Source organism: Anolis carolinensis, chromosome 3 (genome assembly GCF_035594765.1).
Source record: "Anolis carolinensis isolate JA03-04 chromosome 3, rAnoCar3.1.pri, whole genome shotgun sequence".
NCBI lineage: Eukaryota > Metazoa > Chordata > Lepidosauria > Squamata > Dactyloidae > Anolis > Anolis carolinensis.
Window position 1 is genome coordinate 219,130,219 of NC_085843.1, and position 27,394 is coordinate 219,157,612.

General features: G+C 39.0%; 1 protein-coding gene and 1 long non-coding RNA gene across 5 annotated transcripts in view; one reads left to right on the forward strand and one right to left on the reverse strand.

Moving 5' to 3' along the window:
• ctnna3 (catenin alpha 3) overlaps positions 1–27,394 on the reverse strand; it is a 1,223,202-nt gene that overhangs the window by 39,714 nt on the left and 1,156,094 nt on the right. For all 4 annotated transcript variants that reach the window (XM_062977502.1, XM_062977500.1, XM_062977501.1 and 1 more), the window contains 2 exons: positions 15,210–15,315; positions 3,694–3,828 (listed from right to left, as the gene is read on the reverse strand). In XM_062977502.1, coding sequence (XP_062833572.1) covers positions 3,694–3,828; positions 15,210–15,315 — 241 coding nt within the window. The remainder of the gene's footprint in view (positions 1–3,693; positions 3,829–15,209; positions 15,316–27,394) is intronic.
• LOC134298042 (uncharacterized) lies at positions 6,103–15,032 on the forward strand. Its single transcript, XR_010005022.1, has 2 exons — positions 6,103–7,948; positions 14,380–15,032. It is a non-coding gene; the product is annotated as an uncharacterized LOC134298042 (long non-coding RNA).

Consider the following 27,394-nt stretch of genomic DNA (forward strand, 5'->3'; position numbering starts at 1 on the left):
TGTCATATAATCTGGGATAAGAAGATGATCTAGGAGTGGGTTTCTTCCCGTGCACAGGAGTGGATGGGGCTTACACATGTCACATACACAGGAATACTACTAAAACATAGATTTAAAATGCAACCTTTTCCCTTCCCAGAATGATACTATTATATATATATATATAACGTGAGTCCCTTTCCGTCTCAAATCTAGAGAGAAAAGTGGGTGGCAATAATAATAATAATAATAATAATAATAATAATAATAATAATAATAATAATAATTCCAAGTTTACTAATTTAAAATAATAGGAGGGGGATTGTGGAAAATCCTTAGCAGGGTGATAGTTTGATTTCCCTGCCCATTGCGTGGAGAGTTCTAGTTTGCGGTTTTGCCAGCACATTGGGATTGATTCCCCTCTCCTTTTCCCCCTTTCCTCACTTAAAGTTTCTGGCAAAGGCAGGAGGGGTTTTGCAAGGGAGATCCTGCAGAATTAAAGCCCTGCAATTATCAGGCTCTCTCCCTTCTGAAAGCCCCGGTTTAAGTGCAGGAAGACGAAGTGGTTTGCAAGGGAGATCCTGCCTCCACTTTTGCAAGCCCGGGTGGGGTGATGCAACCACCAAAGACGCAGGGAGGTGTTTACTTTTACTTTAAAGGGTAGCGTAACTTGGCTTAGAATGTATGTAACAGAGGCTTGGATGTTGAAAAACAGTAACAAGTTTATTCAGGTACATAAGGTTACCAGTTTCAATGTTGATTCTCACTCAGAGGTACACTTCTTCAACAGTTACAATGATAACATGCGATGATACAACTCTCAAAAGGATTATTTCTTCCCTTGAGCAGTTTAAACATTTTTTTCTTCGAACTGATGTTCTTAATTCAACTGATCACTATAGATCCAACTGGGATTTCTTTCCCTTTATCACTCAGACTCTACTAACTCAAATAAGCCACTTGACCTATTTAAAACGACTCAAACTAGAGATCTGAACTTCCCTGGTTCTCACTACCTTAGAACCAGTCTTCCCTGTGATTCCCTGATCACAGACTGACTCTCTTTTCAAAATCTGCTTTCTCTTACCAAACGGCAGTTGGCTCCGCCTACATTTCTATGGCAACCTGCCTCATAATACTGAGCTGGCTATCATCCCCCACGCACTGATAACTCTAATACTTACCCATTCCAAACATATACCTTTAATTAAACTTAACAACTGTAAACCAAAATTTACACTTCGCCACACCGGGTTTAAGCGTGGGAAGATGAAGTGGTTTGCAAGAGAGATCCTCCCTCCACTTTTGCAAACCCGAGTTTAAGCACAGGAAGACAAGATCCAGGCTCCCTCCACTTCTGAGGCCAGTTTAAGAGCCCCATAGAAAGCAACAATTTCAAAATGGGAAGGGGGATTTCTCTCCTGAATAGCAAAGGTTGGTTTAATTAAAACACTTTCCCATATATCTGAAGGTTTATCCAAAGGTATTTAGAGGCATGAGCACCAACACTTCGAATTGGAAGGTTAATTTGGAAGTGCCAAACCACCTCGGAAACCCCTTCGGATCTATTTTGAATAATGAATTTATTATGATAAATGACTTATTCCGATGATTCGCCCATGCCTACTACTCACGTTTGCAAAATATATCCCCACATGCATCACATGTATCACATGTACATAAATCTTTCAATTTACAGTGCTATCCTATGGATCCTGAAATAGTGTGTCAGGACATGATTCAAAGCTTGGAAAAACAAGCATTTGACTCCTGCCCCTGCCAACACACCTGAAGCAAGGTCAATGTTAACCTGAAACAAGGTCAGCATTAATAAAGGGACCTGAAAGAGAAGAGCAGTCCTGGGAAGAAGCGATAATCCGGAGAAATTATTCAGAGGAGTTGGAGAGAGCTGTGGAAGAGGAGGTGGGAGAAACACTAGAAAAGGAGGAAGCTACATGGGGAATTTAATAGTGTTGTTTTCTCTTTGTGTTTGTAATAACATAACAATAAAGCTGGCTATGTCCACCTGGAGAGTGAGTACTGGTTAACTGCTAGGAGTTACTAGCAGAAGCTGACATAGTAGTTGAAATCTTGCACCAGGGGATGTAGCTCCAAAGACATACCCTGTTTTCCCCCAAAATAACACCTACCCCGAAAATATTTCAGCTTTTCTGAGGATGCTCACAATATAGGTCCTATTTCACAAATAAGCCCTAGATATAGTTCATTTAAAACATCAATTTGGAAAAATAAGACTGCTCCTGAAATCAAGCCCTAACACATCTTTTGAAGCAAAAATTAATATAAGACCCTGTCTTATTTTGAGGGAATCACGGTAGTTATAGAAATGTTTTTTTTCTCCCAATGCTACTCTCCCAGGACTTACTTTTTCAGCAGTACACCCTTTCCTACAGTTACAAGTCAGTGGAAGATGAGCAGGAACTCTTTCTCATCCAGTTATGGGAAAGAGTCAGACATGACTCTGCTTATCCTGTGGCTCTCAAGTAACATAGAAATGGTAATGTTGGACAAACTACACTGATAAAGAGGAAGGTTTGGGGGTGACTTTTGATTATTTTGTGCATAACATTTAAAAAGTGAATTGCAGTGGTGTAAGGGCAGACATATAACATTGTAATAATTGAACAAGATGCCATTCAGTTTTTGAAGATTAGAGAAAGGGCTCCAAGGTTATAAATGAGACCTGACCTTGCCTTCCCGCATTCTCCCTGTCCCTGTGGAGACATTCTCAATCTCTGATATCTCCAAGAGTTGACAACAAAGATTATGTGAGGGGCAAAGTTGGATAAATTCACATCAGCTATGGAGCTGATCTTACTGGTAAATTTCAAAATCTTTCACTACAGTAGAAAAGCAGATTTATTTGGGGATAAAGATAAGAAAAAATTACCACTGCATTTTCCGAGGAGCCTAAAAGGGTATTGAATATGTTGGGCATATGCACCCATTAAGCATGTCTTGGCACTGGGTGAGACTTTTCATCTTTTCACAATAACAAACATGGAATATTTTTGCTCCACTCTAGGAAGCTATATCTCCATGAAGATGTAAGTTTATATTGATATTGCTAAACACTGGGCATGGCCAAACCAAATTTGACTACTAGGTGTACTCAATCCAAACTAGATCAGGATTGTGCATTGTCAGCTATTCTCTAAATCAATTACCTAAAAAGCTTGGGAAAGCCCCATGGTTTTTAGAAAAACCCAAAAATGTGGAAGAGAGGAAATACCTGAAAACATTTCAGGGTGAACAGATCATGTTCAATGGGCAAAGAATTCTGACTGAGAAGGTGGAAAGTTGAAATTAGGTGCCAGATTTCAATGGAGCATCCTGAAACAAAGGCAAAGCTGGTTCACTGGAATCATTCCTTGCTCTACCTTTTGGTTTTTAAAAATTAGTGTATTATCTGGAGCTAAAAATAATGCCTCAAATTCCTCTATTTCCATAGCTCACCATGCACTTCATACATTTAGATCAGAATCCTGATAATATAACCAAGCTTTTTAAACAAGACAAGAAAACAAGTAACACAGCAAAGTATAGTTTACTTTACAGCTAGATTAAAACTGCTGTCTCTATAAAACTCATAAATATTCTTTTCATGGATCTGACATCTTGTCTGATCCTACCGCAGGTTGCAACTAGAAAATAATGCTATAATGAAATGTCCTTGGGACAATTTGCACTTACTGCAGACACGATGAGCTCTCCACCTAAATTCTGTATTTCAGCTTTGACTTGGCTGCAGATCTTGAGCTGGTGGGAGTACAGTTTGACTTGTTCCAGATAAGCCAGTAAGTCCTGCTTACATGATGGGTCTGGACACTAAGAAGTAAAAACAACTACAATTACAAAGGTGTTCTATTTTTTAGTATGATTAATTGTTTGAAATAAAAAACAACCCCTGTGGTGATCATACATACATTGTGATTTTGACACTTTTGCCTCCCCTTGTAAAGTAGAAACAAATACAATATCAAATGCTAACTGAAAATTACTGACAGTTCAAAAATAATTATTTGCTTTGTAGTGTGAGGTCAGGGAAACGAAGGGTGAGCATTTTCTCAAGTGAGAGAAACTAGAGTTTGGATAATTTGCTTTTTTGTTTATTTTGTTTTCATTTCCAGAACCTACAGCCATGACTATTTTTAAGGGACGAAGCCATTCTAGGTAGTTTGTTTCTATATGTGTTGGTTTAAATCAAAATATCTCCATGATGTAATAAATGATGCATAAAACATAGTTTGGCTGATTGAAGAAGCTTTTGAACACTATCATTAGAATCCTTTAAGGGCCTTAGGTCTATAGTTTCATAACAGACTGTATCCAAGGAATAATTGCTGTTACATTACCATGTAGTACAGCCAGCAGCTGCCCAATGCACACTGGTGCATAATAAGTATTGATATAAAATGCACAACAGTGCCAACAATGCACAATGATTGACATTGTGCACAGATACTCACTATTGGTTCCACTGATATTAATCTCAATAAGCATAGGGTGTTCTTGCTAGTATCTTGTCATTCATCTTCACAATTCAGCAAATATACTTAAACAATAAACTCAGTATGTCTGATTCAGGAGTACTCCTTGAAAACAATACTCACACTATTTTTCCTCTTTTCTATCTATGCCAGTGTATTCATGTTATAGTTTTTCTGTGCAAAAATTAATTATGTGTATATTTATATGTGTATATGTGTTTTTATGTATATGAGAGTCAATGTGGGGTAATGGAAGTCAGTGTGGTGGCTTAAGAGTTGTATGTTGTATGTTTGTATGTGTGTATATGCATGTGTTTTTGTGTATATGAAAGCCTGTGTGGGGTAGTGGGAGCCAGTGTGATAGTTTGAGAGTTGGACTAGGATTCCAGTAGCTTTTCATTGATTTCTCACAATTTCTTTCTCTGTGTCAACAGATCAACAACTATGGCTAATCTTTAGGCCTACATGACCTTCCTTATGGCACATAATAAGTAAGATATTCAGTTGGGCATCTCAGACACTTCAAATGATAGCACTGATAACACCAAGAGATATGATGGAATGATAAACAGCTGGTATATATTTCTTGGCTCTAGAATACTATTGGCTGCGAACAGTAAAGGAGATATAGAAACAGCTCAATAAACCTTTCAGCTCAATGTCATGCTTGGTGATAGAGGTTCCAGTCCAACACTTGGCATGTGTTACCCTAAGATAAGCTAAGAAAACTGAACAGAGAAACATACAACCTTCTTTAAATATTGATATTAATCTAGACTCCAGTGGATGAGCTTTGTGATTGGGTGGATAGCAATTTATGGTGTGCGTCTAAAGAAGTATGTTTTGATTTCTATGAAAAACTCCACCTTCCTGTCTCCTGGCATTGTTTGTTCAGAACACCTATCGAGATTGCTGATACTTTCAAAATATAGGTGCACAACATCACAACATGCAATATCTATATATGTGTGTGGGAGATGTGAGTGTGTGTGTGTGCATTCCTAGAGGGAGGGAGATACCATTGTATAGAGAAAGAATTGCTTATTAACAGAACAACAGCCTGCATGAAAATAACAGTGGGTTTCCTTGTGTATTACGTTCCCCACTTCTGGCATTTCTCTGAGCCAGAAGTAGGCAATGAATGCCTATGCCACACAACTGTCTTTGCAGCCTACAATATTTTTTCACCTCCTTTAAAATGAGAGGGATTTAATTTAAAATGGCCAATAGCAGTCCTCCAAGGACTGTCATTGCACTGGGTGGAGGATTTCTTATTTAAGCCTATGCATTAGTGTTGTGAATAGTATTTGTTTCATCATCTTCATTCATGTGATCGTTTCATACCATCCATTCAGATGCACAAAATGAAAAACACCATTTTCAGATGAAACAAAAGGTGACATGAATGAGAAAGCTGCACAAACTTTTCTTCCGTTTTTGGGCCGTGTGCATTCACTTCTGCAAACTTCTTCCTTATGTGTCAGAGGAGGAGGTGGGAGGAGGTGATCCCTGGCCAATCAGAGGCCAAGGAAACAGCGACGTGGACTGGACAGAGAGGATATACTGGGGGGGGGGGGGCTGCTCCTAAAGAGGCCGTTGCGGTCTCATCCTTTGCTGCTGCTACTGGGTGCTGCAGCAAAGGCTTGCTCTCTCTCTCCCCGCTTGACTTGGCTTGCTGGTTGCCTTGCCTTGCCTTTTGCCTTGCCTTGCTGCTTCCTAGTGAGGGCACTGGGCAAAGATTTGAGTTTTATTTTTTGCCTGGCTGCTTGGCATATTTTTATTATTTTTTTCTTTGAAGGGAAGGGGCTGGGATTTTTGAAGTGGTAGGGGTGAGTTTGGCTGGGGAGCACACGTTAAGCTTTTCTTTATTCTTTGTGTAAACCCTCCCTTCTTCCTCCTCCCTATTGTTTTTTTAAAAAAAATTCAAAGGAAATAAATTGTTCGGCTACCCTTCTCTGTTTAGAAATCAGACCTCTCTCTCTCTAACTGCCCCCTGGAAAAAAACTACTCTTTTATTTCTCTCTTTCTCTCTATATTGCCTGTGGCTTGGTCCTCCCTCTCCTTTGGGCTGTATAAAGAACAAATACAATAGGATAGTCTTATTATTTGTTATAGATTACATAATTTTTTGAAAGCAAAGACATTTTGGGCTTCTTTTTCTATTCAAACCTTCAGTCTCTCGCTAATACTGGCCCTTAGGAGAACTATAATTATTATTTTTTCCAATGATCCGAAAAGTTTGGATTTTTTTGGATGCAAGATGAAAATCCCATTTGAATAGGCACCCCATTTTTGGAAGCAGAGATGAAAACAAAAATGATCTGAAACGAATGAAACTAAACAAAACGAACAGCGATTCCATATAAATGCACACCACTACTATGCAGCCTTTCTTGTGTGTGCCAAAATAGGAAATGCTTGGATGCTTACTTTTCATTCCCCCAAAAAGGAACCCTCTCTCCTCTCCTTTAAAAAGAACTTATAGATCCATCTGTGTAACCTAGCTTATGGAGAGGAGGAGGATTAGAATTTCTACATATATTCTCACCTTGACATTGGAAACTTACCTTAGCCTGTTGTTACGATATATTATATCATGTTTTAATGAATTGTGTTTTAATATATTTGACTCCTTGTACTTATTATGTTTATTTAGAATAATCCTCAGTTTTGGCTGTTTATAAGTTATATTGTGCTTTTTTTGCCTTGATTGTTGTTATTTGTTGAGTATTGTATGTTTGCAAATTTTGTTATCTTTATAAATCTCCCTGAGTCCCTTCGAGGAGACAGGGCGGGTTATAAATAATAATAATAATTATTATTATTATTATTATTATTATTATTATTATTATTATTATTATTTGTGTAAAAGATCATGGCCATAATCCAGCACAGTGTGAAGTACATTTAAGACCATTACAAATGAAATTGACTGGATTGTGAATCCCAACACTCATTTCAATGGTCCTCAACAAATGGAAAACTGGATTTTGTTTCATTTTGCTGTATGGCTAACATGGGTATCCTGAAGATATTTGTTTCTGGAACTGGACTTAAGATCAAGAATCCAGTATGCTTATAATAATCTCATAACTAATTTTTGCCTTAGTAATTTCTTTATCATCTAATATCCTGTTAGGTTAGTTTTCTCATTTGTAACCAAACTCTTCATGAGGAAATGAATAATTTAAATACAGTTTCCTTTTAAATCCTTGGTTGCAAAAGCACAGTGATGCATGGAGAATGTATATCCTCTTGTCTATTGAATTAATCGCCTGTTAAACTGATTACTTACTAATAATCAAGAATGGATGATTCTTCAATGGCCACTAATAACTAGAGGTTTTATTCCTTCATAGGCAATTGGCTTTCTTGGTGATGTCTGAAACCACTGCTTATGATCTGAGAGAAAAGGGGACATTTGACAGAGCCTGGAAAATTTACCTTTTAAAATAATAGTAAGTAACCATGCTAGCTGGGAGACAGTGGCAGCTGTAACTACAATTTGGGGAAGAAATACATTGCTGGGAAAAATTGAATGATGGCGATTAACTTGGGGTAAAAATATCTTGTTTAGCGACCTGGAACAGGGTGACTACTGGCTTCTTTCAGACCTCATCACATTGAGGTTTTCAGTGTGGGGGACAGAAGGGGTCCACATAAGGTAGTGGGGCAAATTGTGAGACAGCATGGTGAATCTGTCACCCAGTGCCCACACATTGCCTGCACCACCTGTTTGCCCATCACACGCCGACACTGCCCCCATTATTCCTAACCTGAACATGGGCAATCTCCCATGTTCAGGTTTTCCCCTCCTACTACACTTCCTCAATGCAGCTGGGATGGAGCCCCACTGGAAGTAGATGTACATCATGGGATAAGATCTGGAGAGCTCTTTGCCAGCTTTGTTGGGGAAGCATCCTATTACGGGGATTTTTGGTAGCGTGATGAGATGCTTCATCTTTTTTTTTTGTTTTTACTCTGTTTTGCACCAATCCAAGTAAACTAAACATATTGGCTATGAAAATGAAAATTAAAAGAAAAGCAGAAGCTGATGAAAGAAAATGTAATCCCTGGATGCTTTGCTGAATCATACTGAAATGCTCTTCTTTCGTGGGAACCTTTCTACTTCCTTCCCTGTTAACAAAGTGATGTCCAGTAACATTGCTACTTTTAAAACTAAGGTATATTTATTAGTGTGAAAAAATACTGCTAAAAAGAGAGGGTGGTAAAGGGGGAGCACAGACCTGTTGTCAAAAATACTATTGATACCCATTTATAAATGCAGAGGATGCAACCAACGTTCACATATAAACAGACTACAATCAATTTCTAACATTTCACACAACCAGAATAAACCAAAGTTTAGGTAAACTCAAACCTAATGTTGGCTAAGAACAATAGTAATATTCCATGGAGAGAACAATAGCAACCGTAAGGAAGCTATGGATATTTCCAGGCATACAGAAACTAGTCAAAAAAGTATAATGCACATATTTCACCATTACCTACTTAATGCTTTTTTATCTGTGATAAAAAAAGGAATAAGCAGTGTACACATGAAGGCTGCAAGTGAAAGGTAGCACAATCAAATCCTAAAATTCTGCAAATGAAAATCCACCCTGATATCACTGTAGTTGACTAGGAATTAAGAATATGGTTTACATTTGTCATTTTTCTATATTCATGTCATGCCTTCAGCCAAGATTTCACTCATTAATTCATGTTGAACTACGGCAAAAGCGTAAGTTCTAGCTACTGAGGTAATACCCAGCTATTATTGAGCTGGGTTGTTGTATGTCTTTCGGGCTGTGTGGCCATGTTCCAGAAGTATTCTCTCCTGACGTTATACTTCTGGAACATGACCACACAGCCCGAAAGACATACAATAACCCTGTGATCCCGGCCATGAAAGCCTTTGACAACATATTATTGAGCTTTTTTTTTTCTGTGTCAGGAGCGACTTGAGAAACTGCAAGTTGCTTCTAGTGTGAGAGAATTGGCCATCTGCAAGGACGTTGCCCAGGGGATGCCTGGATGTTTTGATGTTTTTACCATCCTTGTGGGAGGCTTCTTTCATGTCCCCGCATGGAGCAGGAGCTGATAGAGGGAGCTCATCCGCACTCTCCACAGGTTGGATTCGAACCTGGCAGCCTTCAGGTCAGCAACCCAACCTTCAAGTCACAAGGCTTTAACCTATTACGCCACCGGGGGCTCAATTATTATTATTATTATTATTATTATTATTATTATTATTATTATTATTGACACAACGACGTTGTATGACACAGCAAACAAGATAGATATGCTGGATTTCGTATCACAAAATCACAAGTCGAACACTTCCCAAGTGTCTAGGACTATGTGATGTATTTTCGGATGATGCGTGCAGATCCCAGTAAGGTGGCCTTTTGCAGTTGGCAGATCGTAATTTTGTCAATGTCTATTGTTTCCAAATGCCGGCTGAGATCTTTTGGCACGGCACCCAGTCTGCCCATCACCACTGGGACCACCTGCACTGGTTTCTGCCAGAGTCTTTGAAGTTCAATCTTGAGGTCCTGATAGCGGCTGAGTTTTTCCTGTTGTTTTTCTTCAATGCGACTGTCACCTGGGATGGCAACATCAATGATCCAAACCTTGTTCTTTTCCACAACTGTGATGTCTGGTGTGTTGTGTTCCAGAACTTTGTCAGTCTGGATTCGGAAGTCCCACAGTATCTTTGCGTGTTCATTTTCCACAACCTTTGCAGGTTTGTGATCCCACCAGTTCTTAACTGCAGGGAGGTGGTACTTGAGGCATAGGTTCCAATGAATCATTTGGGCCACATAGTTGTGCCTCTGTTTGTAGTCTGTCTGTGCAATTTTCTTACAGCAGCTGAGGATATGATCAATGGTTTCATCGGTTTCCTTGCACAGTCTGCACTTTGGGTCATCAGCTGATTTTTCGATCTTGGCCTTGATTGCATTTGTTCTGATGGCTTGCTCCTGGGCTGCAAGGATCAGGCCTTCTGTCTCCTTCTTCAGGGTCCCATTCGTGAGCCAGAGCCAGGTCTTCTCTTTATCAGCTTTTCCTTCAATTTTGTCAAGGAACTTTCCATGCAGTGTTTTGTTGTGCCAGCTGTCAGCTCTAGTTTGTAGTGCGGTTTTCTTGTACTGGTTTTTTGTCTGCTGTGCTTTGAGGAGTTTCTGATTTTTGACTTCAATCAAAGCAGGTTCTTCACTTTGTTTTACATATTCTGCCAGGGCATGTTCTTCTTCTTTGACTGCTTGTTTTACTTGCAAGAGTCCTCTGCCCCCTGATCTTCTAGGCAGATACAGCCGGTCAACATCACTGCGAGGGTGCAGTGAATGATGAATGGTCATGAGTTTTCTTGTTTTTCTGTCCAAATTGTCCAGTTCCATCTGTGTCCAGTTTATAATGCCAGCAGTATATCTTATGACAGGTATGGCCCAGGTGTTTATGGCCTTGATGGTGTTGCCTCCATTGAGCTTGCTTTTGAGAATTTTTCTGACCCTTTGTGTGTATTCTTTACTGACCACAGTTTTCACATGTTCATGCTTGATGTTGTCCAGCTGTAATATGCCCAGATATTTATAGGCCTCTGGCTGGTGACACCTTATTGTTTGGCCATTGGGCATATTGATGCCCTCACTTTCAATTATTTTTCCCTTCTTCAATGCCACTGTCGAACATTTGTCCAAACCAAACTCCATGTTGATATCAGTGCTAAAAATTCGGACAGTGGTGGTCAGAGATTGGATTTCAGTTTCCGTTTTCCCATATAGCTTCAGGTCATCCATGTACATCAAATGTGAAATTTTGTGAGAATTCTTAGATGTTTGGTAGCCAAGATTTGTTTTTTGTAAGATTGTTGACAGAGGGATCATGGCAATAATGAAAAGCAGAGGGGACAATGAGTCTCCCTGGAAAATTCCTCTCCTGATGTTGACAAGTCCATAACTTTCATTTCCAACAAACAGTTCAGTTTTCCAGTGCTCCATCATGTTTTCAATGAAGGTGCCAACGTTTTTACTAATCCCGATGGCGTCCAGGCACTTGATGATCCAGCTGTGTGGGAGTGAGTCAAAGGCCTTTTTGTAGTCAATCCACGTCATGTGAAGATTAGCTTTTCGGCTCTTACAGTTCTCCAGAATCATTTTGTCAATCAATAACTGGTCTTTTGTGCCCCTGCTTTTCCGTTTGTTGCCTTTCTGTTCATCTGGCAAGATGTTTTTTTCTTCAAGATAGTCTTGAATTCTGTCTACTATGATGCCAGTCAGTAGTTTAAACATAGTGGGCAGACACGTTATTGGCCTGTAGTTTCCTGGTGCTGCTCCTTTTGCTGGATCCTTTTGTATCAGGTATGTTCTTCCAGTTGTTAGCCATTCACTGATACTTCCTTTCTGCAGCATCTCATTGAATTGTTGGGCCATTTTTCCATGTAAACTAATCAGATGTTTGAGCCAAAATCCATGGAGTTGATCACTACCAGGCGATGTCCAGTTCTTGACTTTTTGCACTCGTTTGCTGATCATTTAAGTTGTTATTTCCATCAGTTCCATTTTGTTCTGTGAGAATTTTCCTTCAAACTCCTTTATCCACCCAGCGTTTTTGTTGTAGTTCTTATTGTTTTCCCAAAGCTCTTTCCAGAACTTCGTTCGTTATTATTATTATTATTATTATTATTATTATTATTATTATTATTGAGCTTAGCCACTGTGATGAGTCCAGAGGCCAGGGTTCTGCACAGGACTTTCTTTGGGTTACAGAGATTGTTAAAAAGTATCCCCCCAAACTGGAAATGACCAGGTGCCCTGTCATGATTTTGGAGAAAAAATGTATGTTTTAATGTTAAACAAACATCTCTCCCTGATGGAATCATTTGTTCCTTTCTAGCCCCCCCCCCCCCCCCCAAAAAAAATCATGGGTTGAGATTTTCTGGAGGGATCAAGGAAACAGAAACAGCTTTGGGCGTACAGGTGAACCTAGGGTTGTAATATAGAGAACTACCATTTTGTAATGCCAAAATATAGAGGAGGACACATAATAGTAGAGATGAATGAATTTGGCACAATTTGACCGAGTCCTTTTACCTCCACCTACACCCAGCCACTGTACTGTATTACTGGCCCAACTTATTATTGAACTTGCAATATATTGCACATGTATAATTTCTTGCCTTGCCTTCAATTTTTGAACATGTCCATTGCACCCGGCTATTGGTTATTGGTTATCAGTTATTATTGAGTTTATGCTTTTATAATTTTTAAATGTTTTAATGTATTAATTCATTATAATTGAATGTATCTTATGTTGTTATATTTCATTGTTGTATTACTGGGCTTTGTCCCCATGTAAGCCGCCCTAAGTCCCGTCGGGTAGATGGGGTGGGATATAAGAATAAAATTATTATTGTTGTTAATTACAGCTACTGTGCTTTACTGTATTTTGAGAAAATGGCTTAATCACATCCAGTAGTAAAACAATTTAAGGTTAGCAAGCCTGTTGTAGAAATTCCTTTTCCACTTTACAGGTATATTAATTCCAAGAAACAAGCTTACTAACTAATGTTGGGAAACACTAACTCTGCAATTTATTTGAACATTATCTTTCTACTTTGAAATATAGCAGCAAATCTATTAGTTTCAGTGTAACTTGAAGAAATTTGGCTAATGGTATGGCAGCATGCCATATGTCGTTAACCTAGAGAGATAAATAATGTTGTTTTCCCTATACTTTCCCCCAAAATGGTTCCTCTAAAGAGAATAACTGGTAAAATGTAGTTGAACTGAATTAAGCTAGCCTCCACATGGCTTAAATCAAATGGTTTCAGACTTTCCCATGTTGATGAGCTGAGACAGTACGCAGCCTGAGTCAAAGTCATTTATTTAAAATGGTTCTACTTTATGAACTAGAAAAGGTCAAAGAGATGCAAGAATGAGTCTTCATTACATAGTGATTGCTTATTTCATTCACTGTCTTGCTTTAGAAGCTACATGGAATAGAAAAATCGTGTTTTTTTCTTACTTGCATGTAATTTAGGATTCTAAAAATCTCTCTCTTACATTTTAGCTGAGGTATTGACTGGGAAAATGCTATCAGGCTAATAGAGCTGTGCTCGTTAGGTATTGTGAATGATAAACTGATGTGTTCCAATTAAGTGACATTATTGCTTGTGATAGAAAAAACTTTAAATGATTGAATTATTCCCAGTTTTAGCAGGTAGAAAAATGGAGTGAAAAACATACATTCAAACATCACAATAGTGTAGTCATGAAGACTTAGTCACAGCGTAATGCATGCAACTGCTAGTGCTGTGTGCACATATCCAGGTCAGAATGTCAGCAGTAGCACCATGCAACTCCAAGTCCCTGCTCCTTTCGCCTAGCAACTGCACATGCAGAAGCTATTTAAGTACATGATCCCCATTAATCTGGGGCAAGCATTTTAACTATAAAAGAAGTATGGACTACACTGCAAAAATGCTTCTGCAACTCCTAGCAGATAATACTGGTTCCCAATGTGCCATTCTTGCTAATTTGCCCATACAACAGAAATGAAGACAAAGCTTAATCTTTTCAGTATGACCCCTTTATTCATGGTTTCATTTACCCCGTCCAAACAAAATCCCCTCCCAGAAGTGTTTGTGGACCACTCTCGGTCCATGAGTGTGCCTCCTTGATATGGTTCTGGGCCAAGGATAGTGAGGGGCAACTACAGAGAAGCATCTAGCTAATTTCATATTGATTCATGAGGCAGTATGCTATTACTTTTCTAAAACAGTCCTTTTAATATGGAGAGGGGAGATGCTAATTATTTTCTTCTAGTGTATTAAGGACTAAATCTTTAGAGGTTTTATTTTCTAAAGTTATTTCTGTTTTCATTTAAGAATTATAGGAGCCCCGGTGGCGCAGTGGGTTAAACCCTTGTGCCGGCAGGACTAATGATTTGAAGGTTGGATTGCTGACTTGAAGTTTGCCAGTTCAAATCCAACCCGGGGAGAGCACGGATGAGCTCCTTCTATCAGCTCCAGCTCCATGTGAGGCCATGAGAGAAGCCTCCCACAAGGATGGTAAAACATCAAAACATCTGGGCGTCCTCTGGGCAACATCCTTGCAGATGGTCAATTCGCTCACACCAGAAGCGACTTGTAGTTTCTGAAGTTGCTCCTGACACATACACAAAAAAATTAATAATTAAAAAGAAAACCTCATACTGAACTCTCTGATCAGCACAGCCATTTATCTAGTGATCACTTTGAGACCTGAGTAGCAGATTCAGGGAGGAATATGGACAGTAAAGGACCAAAGTGAATGCTAGGAGCCCTAGGGTTGTGGCTATATGCCAGCCAGGAGAGAACAATGTTTGTAATGCCCAGTTCACTCTTCTGTTGCTCTTTTTTCTTTTACTTTTCTATATGGTTGTATTGAATTGTTGCTATTATTTATTGTTGTTATTTTTTTTAAAAAAAATAAAAAGCTTTAAAAAGGAGTATTTCATTTGGCTGACAAATAATGACCTAGTTCATGTGCTCCTTTTCAATAGTTTACTTGGCAACAGAGTGCTGGTTTTGATCAGTCGTTGGTGTTTGTCTGACACAGAAAATATACCGTAGAAGATGAAGGAGTCTAACTACAAAGAGCACAATGATATTCTGAGCATGGAGGCAGTTGTAAGAAACAGCAATAATTTATTTAATGTACCACAATGTCAGCCTACCTGGTTAGAAATGAGCCTCGCAAGCATATCCATTCTTGATCCTGACTCTGAGATCATTCTTGCTGCATTAATCACATCTGATGTATTCTTCAATGGCCCTCTGCCCCTTTAATAAATAAAATAAAAAGATATGTTAAGCATTACTATATTGGAGTAAGTGTGAGTATAGAATTCTGAATTTAGATGTCTCTGAGAATTAAGATAAACCTTATTGGATTTTTAATGTAATATATTGCTGGTAACTATCATCACAGCTCTGGGCAAATAGTTTTGTCTCATTGCTTATTTTATTAGATGGATTATATCAATTTCTATGCCAGCAATAGTTAGGGGTTTTTTTAATAAAAATAAGCATTGCAAAAATATCCTGTAACCTATACCACATACATTTCAATAAGTGATTGTTAATTACATATAGGAAAATCACAATATTTCAAGTCCAGGTCAATTTTACATTTGTTCCATCCCATTACTGCATTAATCATCAAACTTATGGATAGGGAGGGAGGCACACATAAATCTCATTGCATTATTATTATAAAATGCAAAATACATTTGAAATGGGGAAAAGGAGTATAAAATGGCTAATGGGGTTTTTTCTCCAGTCTAGAGTGACATTCCCTGAAGTAGGGATGCAAATCCTTGATTACTTTGTCCTCACATGCGAGGATGAATAATTAAATAGCTTTCTCACTGCTGTGGAGAAAATCAATATTTCTTCTGCAGCACTCTCCTTGTATCCCAATGCCCTGAAATGTTGGGCAAAATGACTCTGATGAGAAAAATGTGTAGGATTTTGTATGTTTTTATAAAGAAACCACTCTGTACAAGTTTTCTGTATAAGAAAGTTTTCTGCACAGGAACCCCATTTTCTATGAAGAAAATGTTTTATCCATTAATGCAGAATAGTACTTCAAATCATTATTCATCAGGAAGGAATTTTGTAATCAACCCCTTATAATTAATGTCAGTGATAACACTGAAATCTAGGGTTGTCCAAATCCAGAAATAAATAGGGCATTTACGCAAACAAAGAGAAGGCTACCAAATATTTCATTTTAATGATTTTTTAAAAATGAAAATGGGTACCTAGCAACACAGTTACAGTGACTAGTCTATGAAGGAAGAGGGTCTAGTGTTAAGCCCTCCATTCATCTATCGACAAGAGACAATACCCTCATAATTATATTCTGGTCAAAAGCAAACAATACAATTTAAATTATGCATAGCTGATCCTTGCAATTCATTTTTTACCATTTATTTCTAAAATGTCTTTTTTATGGTCTTTTATCCTCACCCATGTCTAAACACAACAGATTCTGGTAGTGTGACACAGGGAGCCACACATTTTGCTGACTTTCAAATTATAAGCCATTAGAGAAATGCATTACATGCTAACTACTATACTGTAGAGTGCCTGAGCCAAAAACTCACTGTCTGGAATGAAAGTGTACTTGTTCTAATTGCCACAGGAATGCTTTCTACATGTGCCACAAAAGGCAATGCTGATCCAGAGTGGGCTACTTTAGATCAGCATCACCCATGGCAACTGACTCAGTAACTGGACAGTCAACTAGTGCAGAAACTGGTTTGGTGCCACTGGTCTACCACTCTTACCTTGCCCCTGTTGATCTGGCCATGAAAATGGTAGTGGTCATCACTTAACATTGTAATGACAATAACTAGAACAACAAAGTGATGTGAGAGAAGGGAGAAGAGAAATTGCTCCCCCCCCCCCTCGGTCTCCAATTGCTTCATCATTCTGGCTATCATCACTTCAAGTAAAGAACAGCAACCACACCATTTTCATGTCCAGTTGTCACCACTAAGCTCAGGAATGCAAGGGGAAGGAAAGTGCCATCCACTGTCCCCAGACTACTCAAGCCCAGGGAATGGCACAGATGCTTCTGAACAGGAAGCAGCCCAACAGTTTACACTGGCCCAAAATGTGGGTGAGCTCTACAGCATTAAGGAAGCTCTGACACATTCCATAACTTTTTTAAATTCAGAAGAAAGTGGCATGTACAATCAGGGCTGTAGCGGGGGGGGGGGGGGGGGGGTTCAACTCCTCCCGGAAATTTTTCAGGTTTTTAAAAAACACCTGGTTTACTCATGAATTTTAACTGGTTAACCAAATCCCCATGAGTGTCCACTGCAGTTTATCTGTCTTGAGTGTCCACTGAAATTTATTGATGGAGCTTGATTTCTATATTATTTTGCATAATGTAACTACTCTTCATGATTCACTAAAAAACAATATTTCACCCCCCCCCCCCCACCAAAATCTTTTTCTGACTATGGCCCTGTGTACCAGGGAGTCCATTCATTCCCAAATGAACCTCTCAAGATCTGGACAAAAAGAATACAGAGGCAGGGATATAGTCCGATCAAGATCTTCAGACATAAATTAGGAACCATAAATTCACCCCCTTTTAAAGGGCTAGGGTAGTAGTACTCTGTGTCTCCCATATCAAGGATACAATGGATCACTTTTGGAGTTTATTCTAGACTTTAAAGAAGCTGTTCTAGGTGCTAAACCCTAACACCAAACTAATCATCACCTTAAATAGTTCCCTGGACATCTGTAATAAAAGACTGGGTTCATTGTATTCCAACATGGAAACCACTAGCTGCCCCTGGTCAAGACCCCTTTTTCTTTGGATCTTGGTAAAATGTAGCTTTTTAAACTTTTCATCTGTGCTAGGGCCTGGCTGTGGTATGTTCTATGATACTTACTAACATCACAAATGCATAGTTGACTCAAAGACTACATGAAGGAGCAAGAAAATATAAGTTGCATGTTAGATTTTAACTTATCCACTACTTCCATGGGGTCAAAGAGTAATATATAAAGTGAAGAGAGAAAGAATAAACTGTAAATTTTCTGAAAGCTAAAATTTTACTGTTTAACATTTATATCAAGACTAGCTGTGCCTGGCCACGTGTTGCTGTAGTGAAGTATGGTAGTATGGGAAATAAAGTATTGAGGAATTGGTGGTAGTTAAGGTAAAGGGTAAAGGTTTTCTCCTGACATTAAGTCCAGTTGTGTCCGACTGCACACTGAAGTGGATTATATGGCAGTGTGGAGTCAAGATAATCCAGTTCAAAACAGATAATATAAGATTATAAATGGGTTATATAGCTGTGTGGAAGGGCCTTGAGTCTACATTGCCATATAATCCAGTTCAAATCTGATAATCTGTATTTTATAGGCAGTGTGGAAGAGGCCTACATGAGGCCTAACTCTGCCTGTCCCCTGGGCTGAGTGGGTTGCTAGGAGACCAAGTGGGCGGAGCTTAGCCTTTTAACTGGCAGCAATTGGATAAAAACAATTATACCTCTCCCTCTAATTAGGACTTTATTTTTCTTTTCTTTTTGTTGTATGAACGTAGAGGCATGGATGAAGGGTTGTGCTGCCAAGTTTAGTGTTTCTGGGATGTGTAGTTTCGTTGTTTTGTCCTAGGCCGAAATTTCATTACCCCTTTTATATATATAGATAGAATATCTGAAATTCTTAATGACAGTGTGGTGAATTGAATGTCATTAAAAACAATAGTACATATATATTTACAGAGACGTATATTGTCTTAGAATGTGTATTATGCATTGGTTTGCATTTTTTTTATTCTGTTTCTAAATGTCATTGAAATTGTCATGTTATGACTATGACTTCAAAACTCTTAAAATATTTGGAACAGATGGATGTCATGTTGAATATTCAATAAAATAATTAGGCTGGTAGCCTTATTCTTTTATTATTATTACTATTTAAGGAAAATGTGACAGGGAAAGCAACATTGATCAGATGTATATTGGTATGAAATGCTAGAGGGAAAATGAACAGTTTTCTGAAAATGACCTTGATTTAAACTGAATATCAGTTTTCCATCCTGGGAAAATTATTCACCATATTCTGCTTCAATCAACATCATGGTAGAAAATTATGACATTATAAGAGCATGATGGAAATCTAGCAAATATGAATTATAATCCAAGTTTTGTCTTACCTCTAGTTGCAAACACATCTCATCTTTAGAACTCTCTTTCAAAACTAATGCTAAGGTAGTCAAACATTTTCAGGTGGATACCTATGAAAGTTGACAACCCTAGAAATGAGCCTTTCCCCCCAGCTACCCCTTCCCTACCCAGGGATTGGTGATAAACCTTCAGTGGAGACACTTTTCCCCATGATAACTCTTTCAGGAGTATATTTCCCTTCTTAAGGGTAGATTTTTTTCCAGCCCTTAACTATGGGTCATTTGTAAGCCAGATTTTTGTAACTTGGGGACTGCCTGTATATTATTGCTTTTTTGACCACTGAAATGAAGACTACTATAGATAATACCTAAGATTTACAACTGCTGTATTGGAAAAGTATAGCTTTGTAATATGGAAAAATGGAATAATATTTCTAGGTCTATGGAGCTAATCCACTGGCTAAGTTGAATGGGAACTGCACCAAACATTTGGTGCATGTTATGACCTTCTCTTAGTTTTATATACAGTATTACATTTGTATCTGTATGAAATATATTCCAAGATCCCATGTGAACACCTGAAAATGTGGATCGTAGTAAACCGTATATTTTGACCATACTTGGGCTGGAAGCATAGCATAAAATAGCACTGGAGGATTTAGGGAGGCCCACAAACCCTTCTGGGAGGATTTTTTTTTCTTTTTTAGCATGGGTAAATGAAAACACAGACATCAAATCTGCAGATAATAGGGGGCATACAGTTTACATTTTTGTATGTATCATGACCACTATAAGAACAAACCAGTTGCTGCTCAGATCAAAACATCCTTCTCTACAAATTAGTTTGACTAATTTCAAGTGGATTTCTTCCTTTCTTCATTCATGAGAGAGGTAAGTATCACAAACATAAAGCAAAAAATTATATAAATCTATTTATATTAACCTTATTTGCTGAAATGCTAAGTATATCTTCTGAATCAAATAAAAAGCAGTGTCTCAACTTTGATAATAGCTAAAAAATTAAAAATAAATAATTTACTCTTCTAATGCTTCAAGTTCATGTTGCAAGGCTGAAATTCAGTCAGGTAAGAATTATTCTTAAGAGGGAAGTGACAGTTCTGAAACAGAGCATTTACTCAAAGAATAAAATGAAATTGTGCAGAAAAAATTATATACCTAAATGTAATTGAGCAATCAGCATGTTTATAGATTGTGATCTAATCAGCTGACTTGCTGGGTTTTTTAATCATCATATTGCTTATAATCTTATTAATCAAATGACTACAAGAGTTGCAAGAACATGTTAATTGCATGACCTGTTCATGTCTGAATCTTTCTAGATGATATGATTAAACTGTGTGTATAAAACTGCAACAGGTTATACAATAATAGGTAAAGGTTTCCCCTGACATTAAGTCCAGTCGTAACAGACTCTGGGGGTTGGTGCTCATCTCCATTTCTAAGCCAAAGAGCCAGCGTCGTCTATAGACATCTCCAGGTCATGTGGCCAACATGACTGCATGGAGCACTGTTACCTTCCCGCTGGAGCGGTACCTATTGATCTAATCACATTTGCATGTTTTCGAACTGCTAGGTTGGCAGGAATATAAAATAAATAATAATAATAATAATAATAATAATAATAATAATAATAATAATAATAATAAACTTTATTTCTATTCCTCCCTATCTCCCCAAAGAGACTCAGGATGGATTCCAACAAATGACATACATTCAATGCCTTCATAAAACAGATAAATATTGGCATAAAATCCCAACAAGACCCCATATATGAAAACAGTATTATAAACCTAACATCAAATTAAACCTGATATCAGTGAATTGAACATAACATCGATAAATTAAACCAATATAGTAAGACAGAATCAGAGAAGAATTATATAGTGACATAAAATCTAAATCAGGGGTCCCCAAACTAAGGCCCGGGGGCCGGATGCGGCCCTCCGAGGTCATTTACCTGGCCCCCGCCCTCAGTTTTATAATATAATATATTGTATATACATATAATATTGATAATAATATTATAATGTAATACAATATAACACTAATAATAATACCATATAATAATATTAATTATATATTCTATATTACATATAATATTACTAATAATATTACAGTACAGTGGTATAGTTCAATATAGTAATATATAATGCTAATATTGTGCTATGCTAATAATATAATATATTATATTGTACATATAATTTGTAAGCCACTCTTTGGAGTGAGAAGGGTGTGATACAAATGTAGTAAATAAATGCAGTAAATAAATAAATAAATAATAAATAAATACATTTTAGACTTAGGCTCGCCCAAAGTCTGAAATGACTTGAAGGCACACAACAACAACAACAACAACAACAACAACAACAATCCTAATTAACTTTTGGCCAGAAGCAGGAGCACACTTCCCATTGAAATCCTGATAAATGTACGTTGGGTTAAAACTGTTTTTATTTTTAAATAGTAATGTTCTTTCATTGTTCTTGTTTTTGCACTACAAATAAGACATGTGCAGTGTGCATCGGAATTTCTTTGTATTTTTTTTTTTCAAATGATAATCCGGCCCCTCAACAGTCTGAAGGATTGTGGACCGGCCCTCGGATTAAAAAGTTTGAGGACCCCTGATCTAAATAAACATTCACAATAATTTACAAAAGCCAACTGAATTTCAACACAGTTGTGTAGGTTGGATTATGTAGCCTATGGTGCTAAATTGGGCTGACATAGACTAACAGAGCCCAGATACAGCATAGTTCTCAATCAGTACCTGGAACAGGTCTCCCATTAATTATTTCTCCTCCTTTCCATATGCTAATGAACATAAGTAGGTCTTTAGTTGTTTTTGAAGGAGAGGAGGGAGGGGGCCAGCCTTATTTCTTTAGGGAGGGAGTTCCAGAGGTGGGGGGGGCACAGAGAACTCTCTCTCTCTCTCTCTCTCTCTCTCTCTCTCTCTCTCTCTCTCTCTCATTCCCACCAGCCATACTTGAGATGGGGGTGGGACAGAGAACAGGGCCTCCTTTGCTGACCGCAGTGCCTGGGCTGGTTTGTAAGAGGAGATGTGAGCAGTCCCGAGCAATTTAGGGCTTTAAAGGTAATTACTAGAACTTTGTATTAAGCCCAGAAGCAGACCTGCAGCCAGTGGAGCTGCCGCAACATGGGATTGGATCTCTCCCTGTACGGGGCTCCTGTTAGTAATCTGGCTGCCTATCTCTGAATCAGTTGAAGCTTCCAAACTATCTTCAAAGGCAGCCCCATGTAGAGAGCATTACAGTAGTCCAAGCGGGGTGTGACTAAGGCATGGACTACCATGACCAGATTGGGCGTATCAAGATATGGGTGCAGCTGTCACACAAGTTTTAATTGTGCAAAGGCACTCCTGGCCACCATCGACATCTGGTGTTCCAGAGTCAGCAATGAGTCCAGGAGCACCCCCAGACTGCAGACCTGTGTCTTCAGGGGGAGTGAAACCCCATCCAACATAGGCTGTAACCCCAGACCCTAATCTGCCTTATGACTGACCAGGAGTACCTCTGTCTTGTTTGGATTTAATTTCAACTTATTAGCCCTTATCCAGTCCATCATTGGTGACAGGCACTAGTTTAGGGACAGGAGGGCAACCTTGGTATTAGGTGGATGGAGTAATAGAGTTGGGTGTCATTTCCATAAATTTGACACTAAACAACCATAGATATTGAAGACTGTCTAATTGCACTTACAGCTTAAAAGCCCTGCCCCTGGTCTTCATATCTCAAGTGTTGAGCACTAGAAATCAGACCCTGAAAAATCTCCAACCTCAATGGTATCTTATTCACACTCACCCCCCCCACACACACACACACATCAGCATAAACCATCCCCAAGGCCAGATAGTTAGCATGCAACATTCAACACTCTGTTCTCCCAAAATAAAACCAAAGCTGCTTACAATATTAAAAAAAATTAAAACCATTAAACAAGCAATTCAATTCAAGAATAACTTTTAAGACACCACTTTAAAATCATAAAAATGCATAGTAATATGTTAACAGCCCACCTATTTCATAATCTTCTATCCCAACCAGTAAAAGGCTGAAGGGCTGTTTAAGCACAAAGGTCTTTGCCTGCTGGTGAAAAGAGAGAAGAGGGGACCAACTGAGTTTCCCATGGGAAGGAATCCCATAGCTTGAGAGTAAACAGGGAGGAACGCTCTCTCACATGCCCTCACCAGACATACCTGAGATGTGGAACATACAAAATTCCCATGAGAACATAACCTTTATATTTCTAAAAGTGCAAAGTTCAGAATAGGAATGAGTGAGAAATTTTGTTGGACGCCCAAATATATGTAGTATTCACCTTTTCCTTCTCAAAAGGTATTTTTCCGACCCAATCTGACACTGACATGCTCTACAGCAGCGGTTCTCAAAGTGTGCTCCCCAAAGCCCTTCAGGCTCTGCAAAGCATACTGAGGGGCTCCGCGCTTCCCTCTGTTGGGCAAGTGGGCTTATTAAAAAAAGACCCCATAAATGCACAGCAGAGTAACTTATTAGCAGCAGCGTGACCCACCACCAGTAGCCAAAAGTGACAAAAGAACAAAAACACAAGGACCAATGTTATTTCTTCCTTTGGAGGCTTTTCTTTGTAGCAAAATAATATGGTTGCATTATTTACAAAAACAAGGTTTCCCTAACACAAATAAAGTTCTTTATATTTTCTTCTTTGCTTCCACGCTGGGCTTCTTTCTCATGCAGATAAACAGTTTTGCTCTCACAGAACCTCCTCTCACACCGAACTTAAACAGGAGCTTCATGCAGTAGCTTTACACACAGCAGCCTTCACACAGGAGGCCTTCAACCTGGGGCTTCTCTCAGAATGACTCTCACACATAGAGGCCTTCTCATTCTCCTTGGGATGACACTAGCTTTGGCCCACTAACTCTAACAGGCTTCATTCTAGTTACTGTCCTCAGTGCGACACTAGCTTATTTAACCCTTTGAGTGCTTGACTCACATTTTTGTAATTAAAAATATCTAGTTAATATTTAATATTTCTGACACCCTCCTCCCTCCTCTTCCATTCCCTCCAAGCTTTCTCTCCTCTTTCCTGCTCCTCACCTCCCACTGCTTCGCTTGCCCCCAAAAGTCTTTTTTCCTCACCTTCCTTCATTTGCCTTCCAAAATCCTATTTTCCTTCCACTGCTTCACACATCTTCCAAAATCCTATTTCCCTCCCATCGCTCAGGGGGTGCATTGATTGTGTTTTTCCTGAATGGCAGAAGGGAATTGAACTGAATGGACTCTGGGGGTTCTGCTATTATTAGTATTAGTATTAGTATTATTACAAAGGTTGAGTGGCCATTTGTTGAGGCTGTTTTGATTGTGCTTTTTCTGCATGGCAGAAGGGGTTGGACTGGATGGCTCAAGGGGTCTTCCTCTGAAGTACTGTTAAGTTTATGTTGGTTAAAATGTTCTTCATTTTAAACATTGTATTGTTCTTTCTTTCTTTCTTTCTTTCCTTTTTTTGCACTACAAATGAGATGTATGCAGTGTGCATAGGAATGTTTTTTTTTTTTCAGTTAATTCACACAAACATTCTCCATCTATCTACCATTGGCATGGCCCGTCAAATTTTCAAACACAATGTGTCAACAAGTTTGCTCATGCCTGATACACACACACACACACACACTATATATATATATATATATATATATATATATATATATATATATATAGAGGTTGTCCAAAATTTCGTTATGATTCTCATTGCGGAATTATTTCGGATTGTTCTCGCTTTTTGAACCGAGTATTGAAACGTTGTCCCTGGGTGCAACTGGCAATGTAATTTGAACCATCGTTGGCCCATTCTCTAATTGTTTCTTAATGTTTTGTTAATTTTTTTAATATATTTTTTTAAAATATTTTTTTAAAATTTTTTTTGTTTCTGCAACCTAACTTGAATGGGAGCCTAGCGCAGCCTAAAATGGCTGCCGCTCCCTGGCCAATCAGAGACTTCCACGATGGCTGGAAAAGGTGGGGGCTAGCGTCCTCCGCGTCCACGTGTAAGATCTCTATAAAAAAAACCCTCCCCAACCCAGGCAAGCCATTCGGGGCTAGGATACCGAGCAGAGAGGGTGGTTCGCACCGCACTGGGAATCAAGCTGCTTGGCTTGCTTGCATTGAGGGGAGAGAGGGCTAAGTGTTCTGGCTGTAGGGGGTTGGATCTGTTAAGGGCTGGCTGAGTGGCTGTTGTTGCTGGTTAGATATTGTGGGGTTTTTTGGGGGGGGGGAATTGGCTTGGGGCTTGTGGAATCTGGCAGAGTCCTTGCTGTGGCTTTAGGCAATTTTTATTTTTAAAAGGACGTGGGCACTAAGGCATTGCTTTCCTGACGCTCCATTTCTAAATACCTCTGCCTTTTTTTTAAATTTAGCAATCACTAGATCAGCCCTTCTTAGCAATCCTGAAAAGGGGGGGCATAGGAAGTTAGAGTTTCCAAAGGATGTCTGCATTCCTGCAAGTGCATTGCTTCCCTCCCGCTCCATTTGTAATCCCAAGCCCCCGGGCTGAGTGTTATTGCAGCAATCACAAAGACACACATTGTTTTCAAACCTAAAAGGGTACATTGGAAGAAATAGTTTCCAAAGGACGTGGGCACTCCTGCCAAGGCATTGCTTCCCTCGCGCTCCATTTCTATTCCCAAGCCTTGGGCTGAGTTTTATTTCTGCAATCAAAAAGTCAGACATTGATTTGATTCAATAGAGGGTCCACAGCAATTTATAGTTTCCAAAGGACAGTGGTACTCCTGCCAAGGCATTGCTTGGCGTGTGCTACATTTCTAATCCAAAGTCCTCAGCCAGAGTTTCATTTTTGCAATCACAAGGTCAGCCAGTGGCACCATTGATCAAAAGGTTCAAAGGCAATTTATAGTTTCCAAAGGACAGTGGCACTCCTGCCAAGGCATTGCTTGGCGTGTGCTGCATTTCTAATCCAAAGTCTACACAAGTAGAAGAGGGACTTTTACAGTGATAAGAACCCAATTGAACAGGAAATAAGACTTTCAAACCAGGAACAGGTTTCTTCAAATATTGAAAAATAGTGTATTATAAAAAGTTATGAAAATTCGCCAAAAATCATAGGAGACAGGAAACGTTCTGCAATTTGTTGAGCAAAGAGTGTTGAATGTGATCTCCCACTGTACCAAATTTGATGAGGATAGCTCAAGAAATGAGGGTGGGAGAGCCCTGTAAAAGTCCCCCCCCGGTTTCCTTTTTTTTGGCAATTGCGCATGCGTGTCTGCCATTTTAGAAACATTAAGAATCATTACGAATTTTCGGAAATATCCGAAATTTTGGGTGAAAAATTTGAAAATAATTTCTATATCGAAGCGCCGGCACCCCCTACTTTAGAAACGAGAATTGAAACATTTTTTTCCATCGATCGGACAAGCTATATATATATATATATATATATATATATATATATAAACATTTCTTGGGGTTCCTTAAGAAACTTTTGCTTCAAAATGGGCTCAGTGGCTAAAAAGTTTGAGAACTCCTGTTCTACAGAATTTCTTTTGTTTCCTCCCCTTCATTCAACCCTAAAAGTTACTCCAATAATTCCCTTTGTGACCAGAATTTGGTGATTTTAGCAAGCTGGCCCAAAAGCTGTGAGGGTATCCACCTGGCAAGCAAATGCTAGTTTTTTCCAATTGAGCCGCAATGAAGAATTGACACCAGGAGGTTGAAGGCAAGTGACAGAAGTTTCATTCAAACTGCAGTAGGGACACGAGCAGGAGCAAACAAGCTCCAAATGTGCAAGTGTAAAGAATCAGTAAAAACCATGCATCTTTATACAGTAAAGTTCCCATAGGCTAACACTGACATCTGTTCAAACCTTCCCACCCCAGGTTCCCATTGGATGCAGCTGATAGTGCCAGCTGGGGCCTCCTTTGGTTTCTGATTGGCCCGGAGGCAGGCCTTTGCTGGCTGCCATGCTGACGTCACAGGGTTCCCTTCCCAGCTGGGCCGGGCTTCTCCGAGGCTTCCAATCGAAGGGAGAGGGAGGGCAGGAGGTGGGGAGCATGGTCTGCCCTGCAGATTATGTTGATGTTTAGCCAGAGACAATGGAGTTTTGGGAAACTGAATGAGAGGATTATGATAGTATCGAGTCTAGGAACCAGGAACAAAGGACTTGTCAGATACAAACATC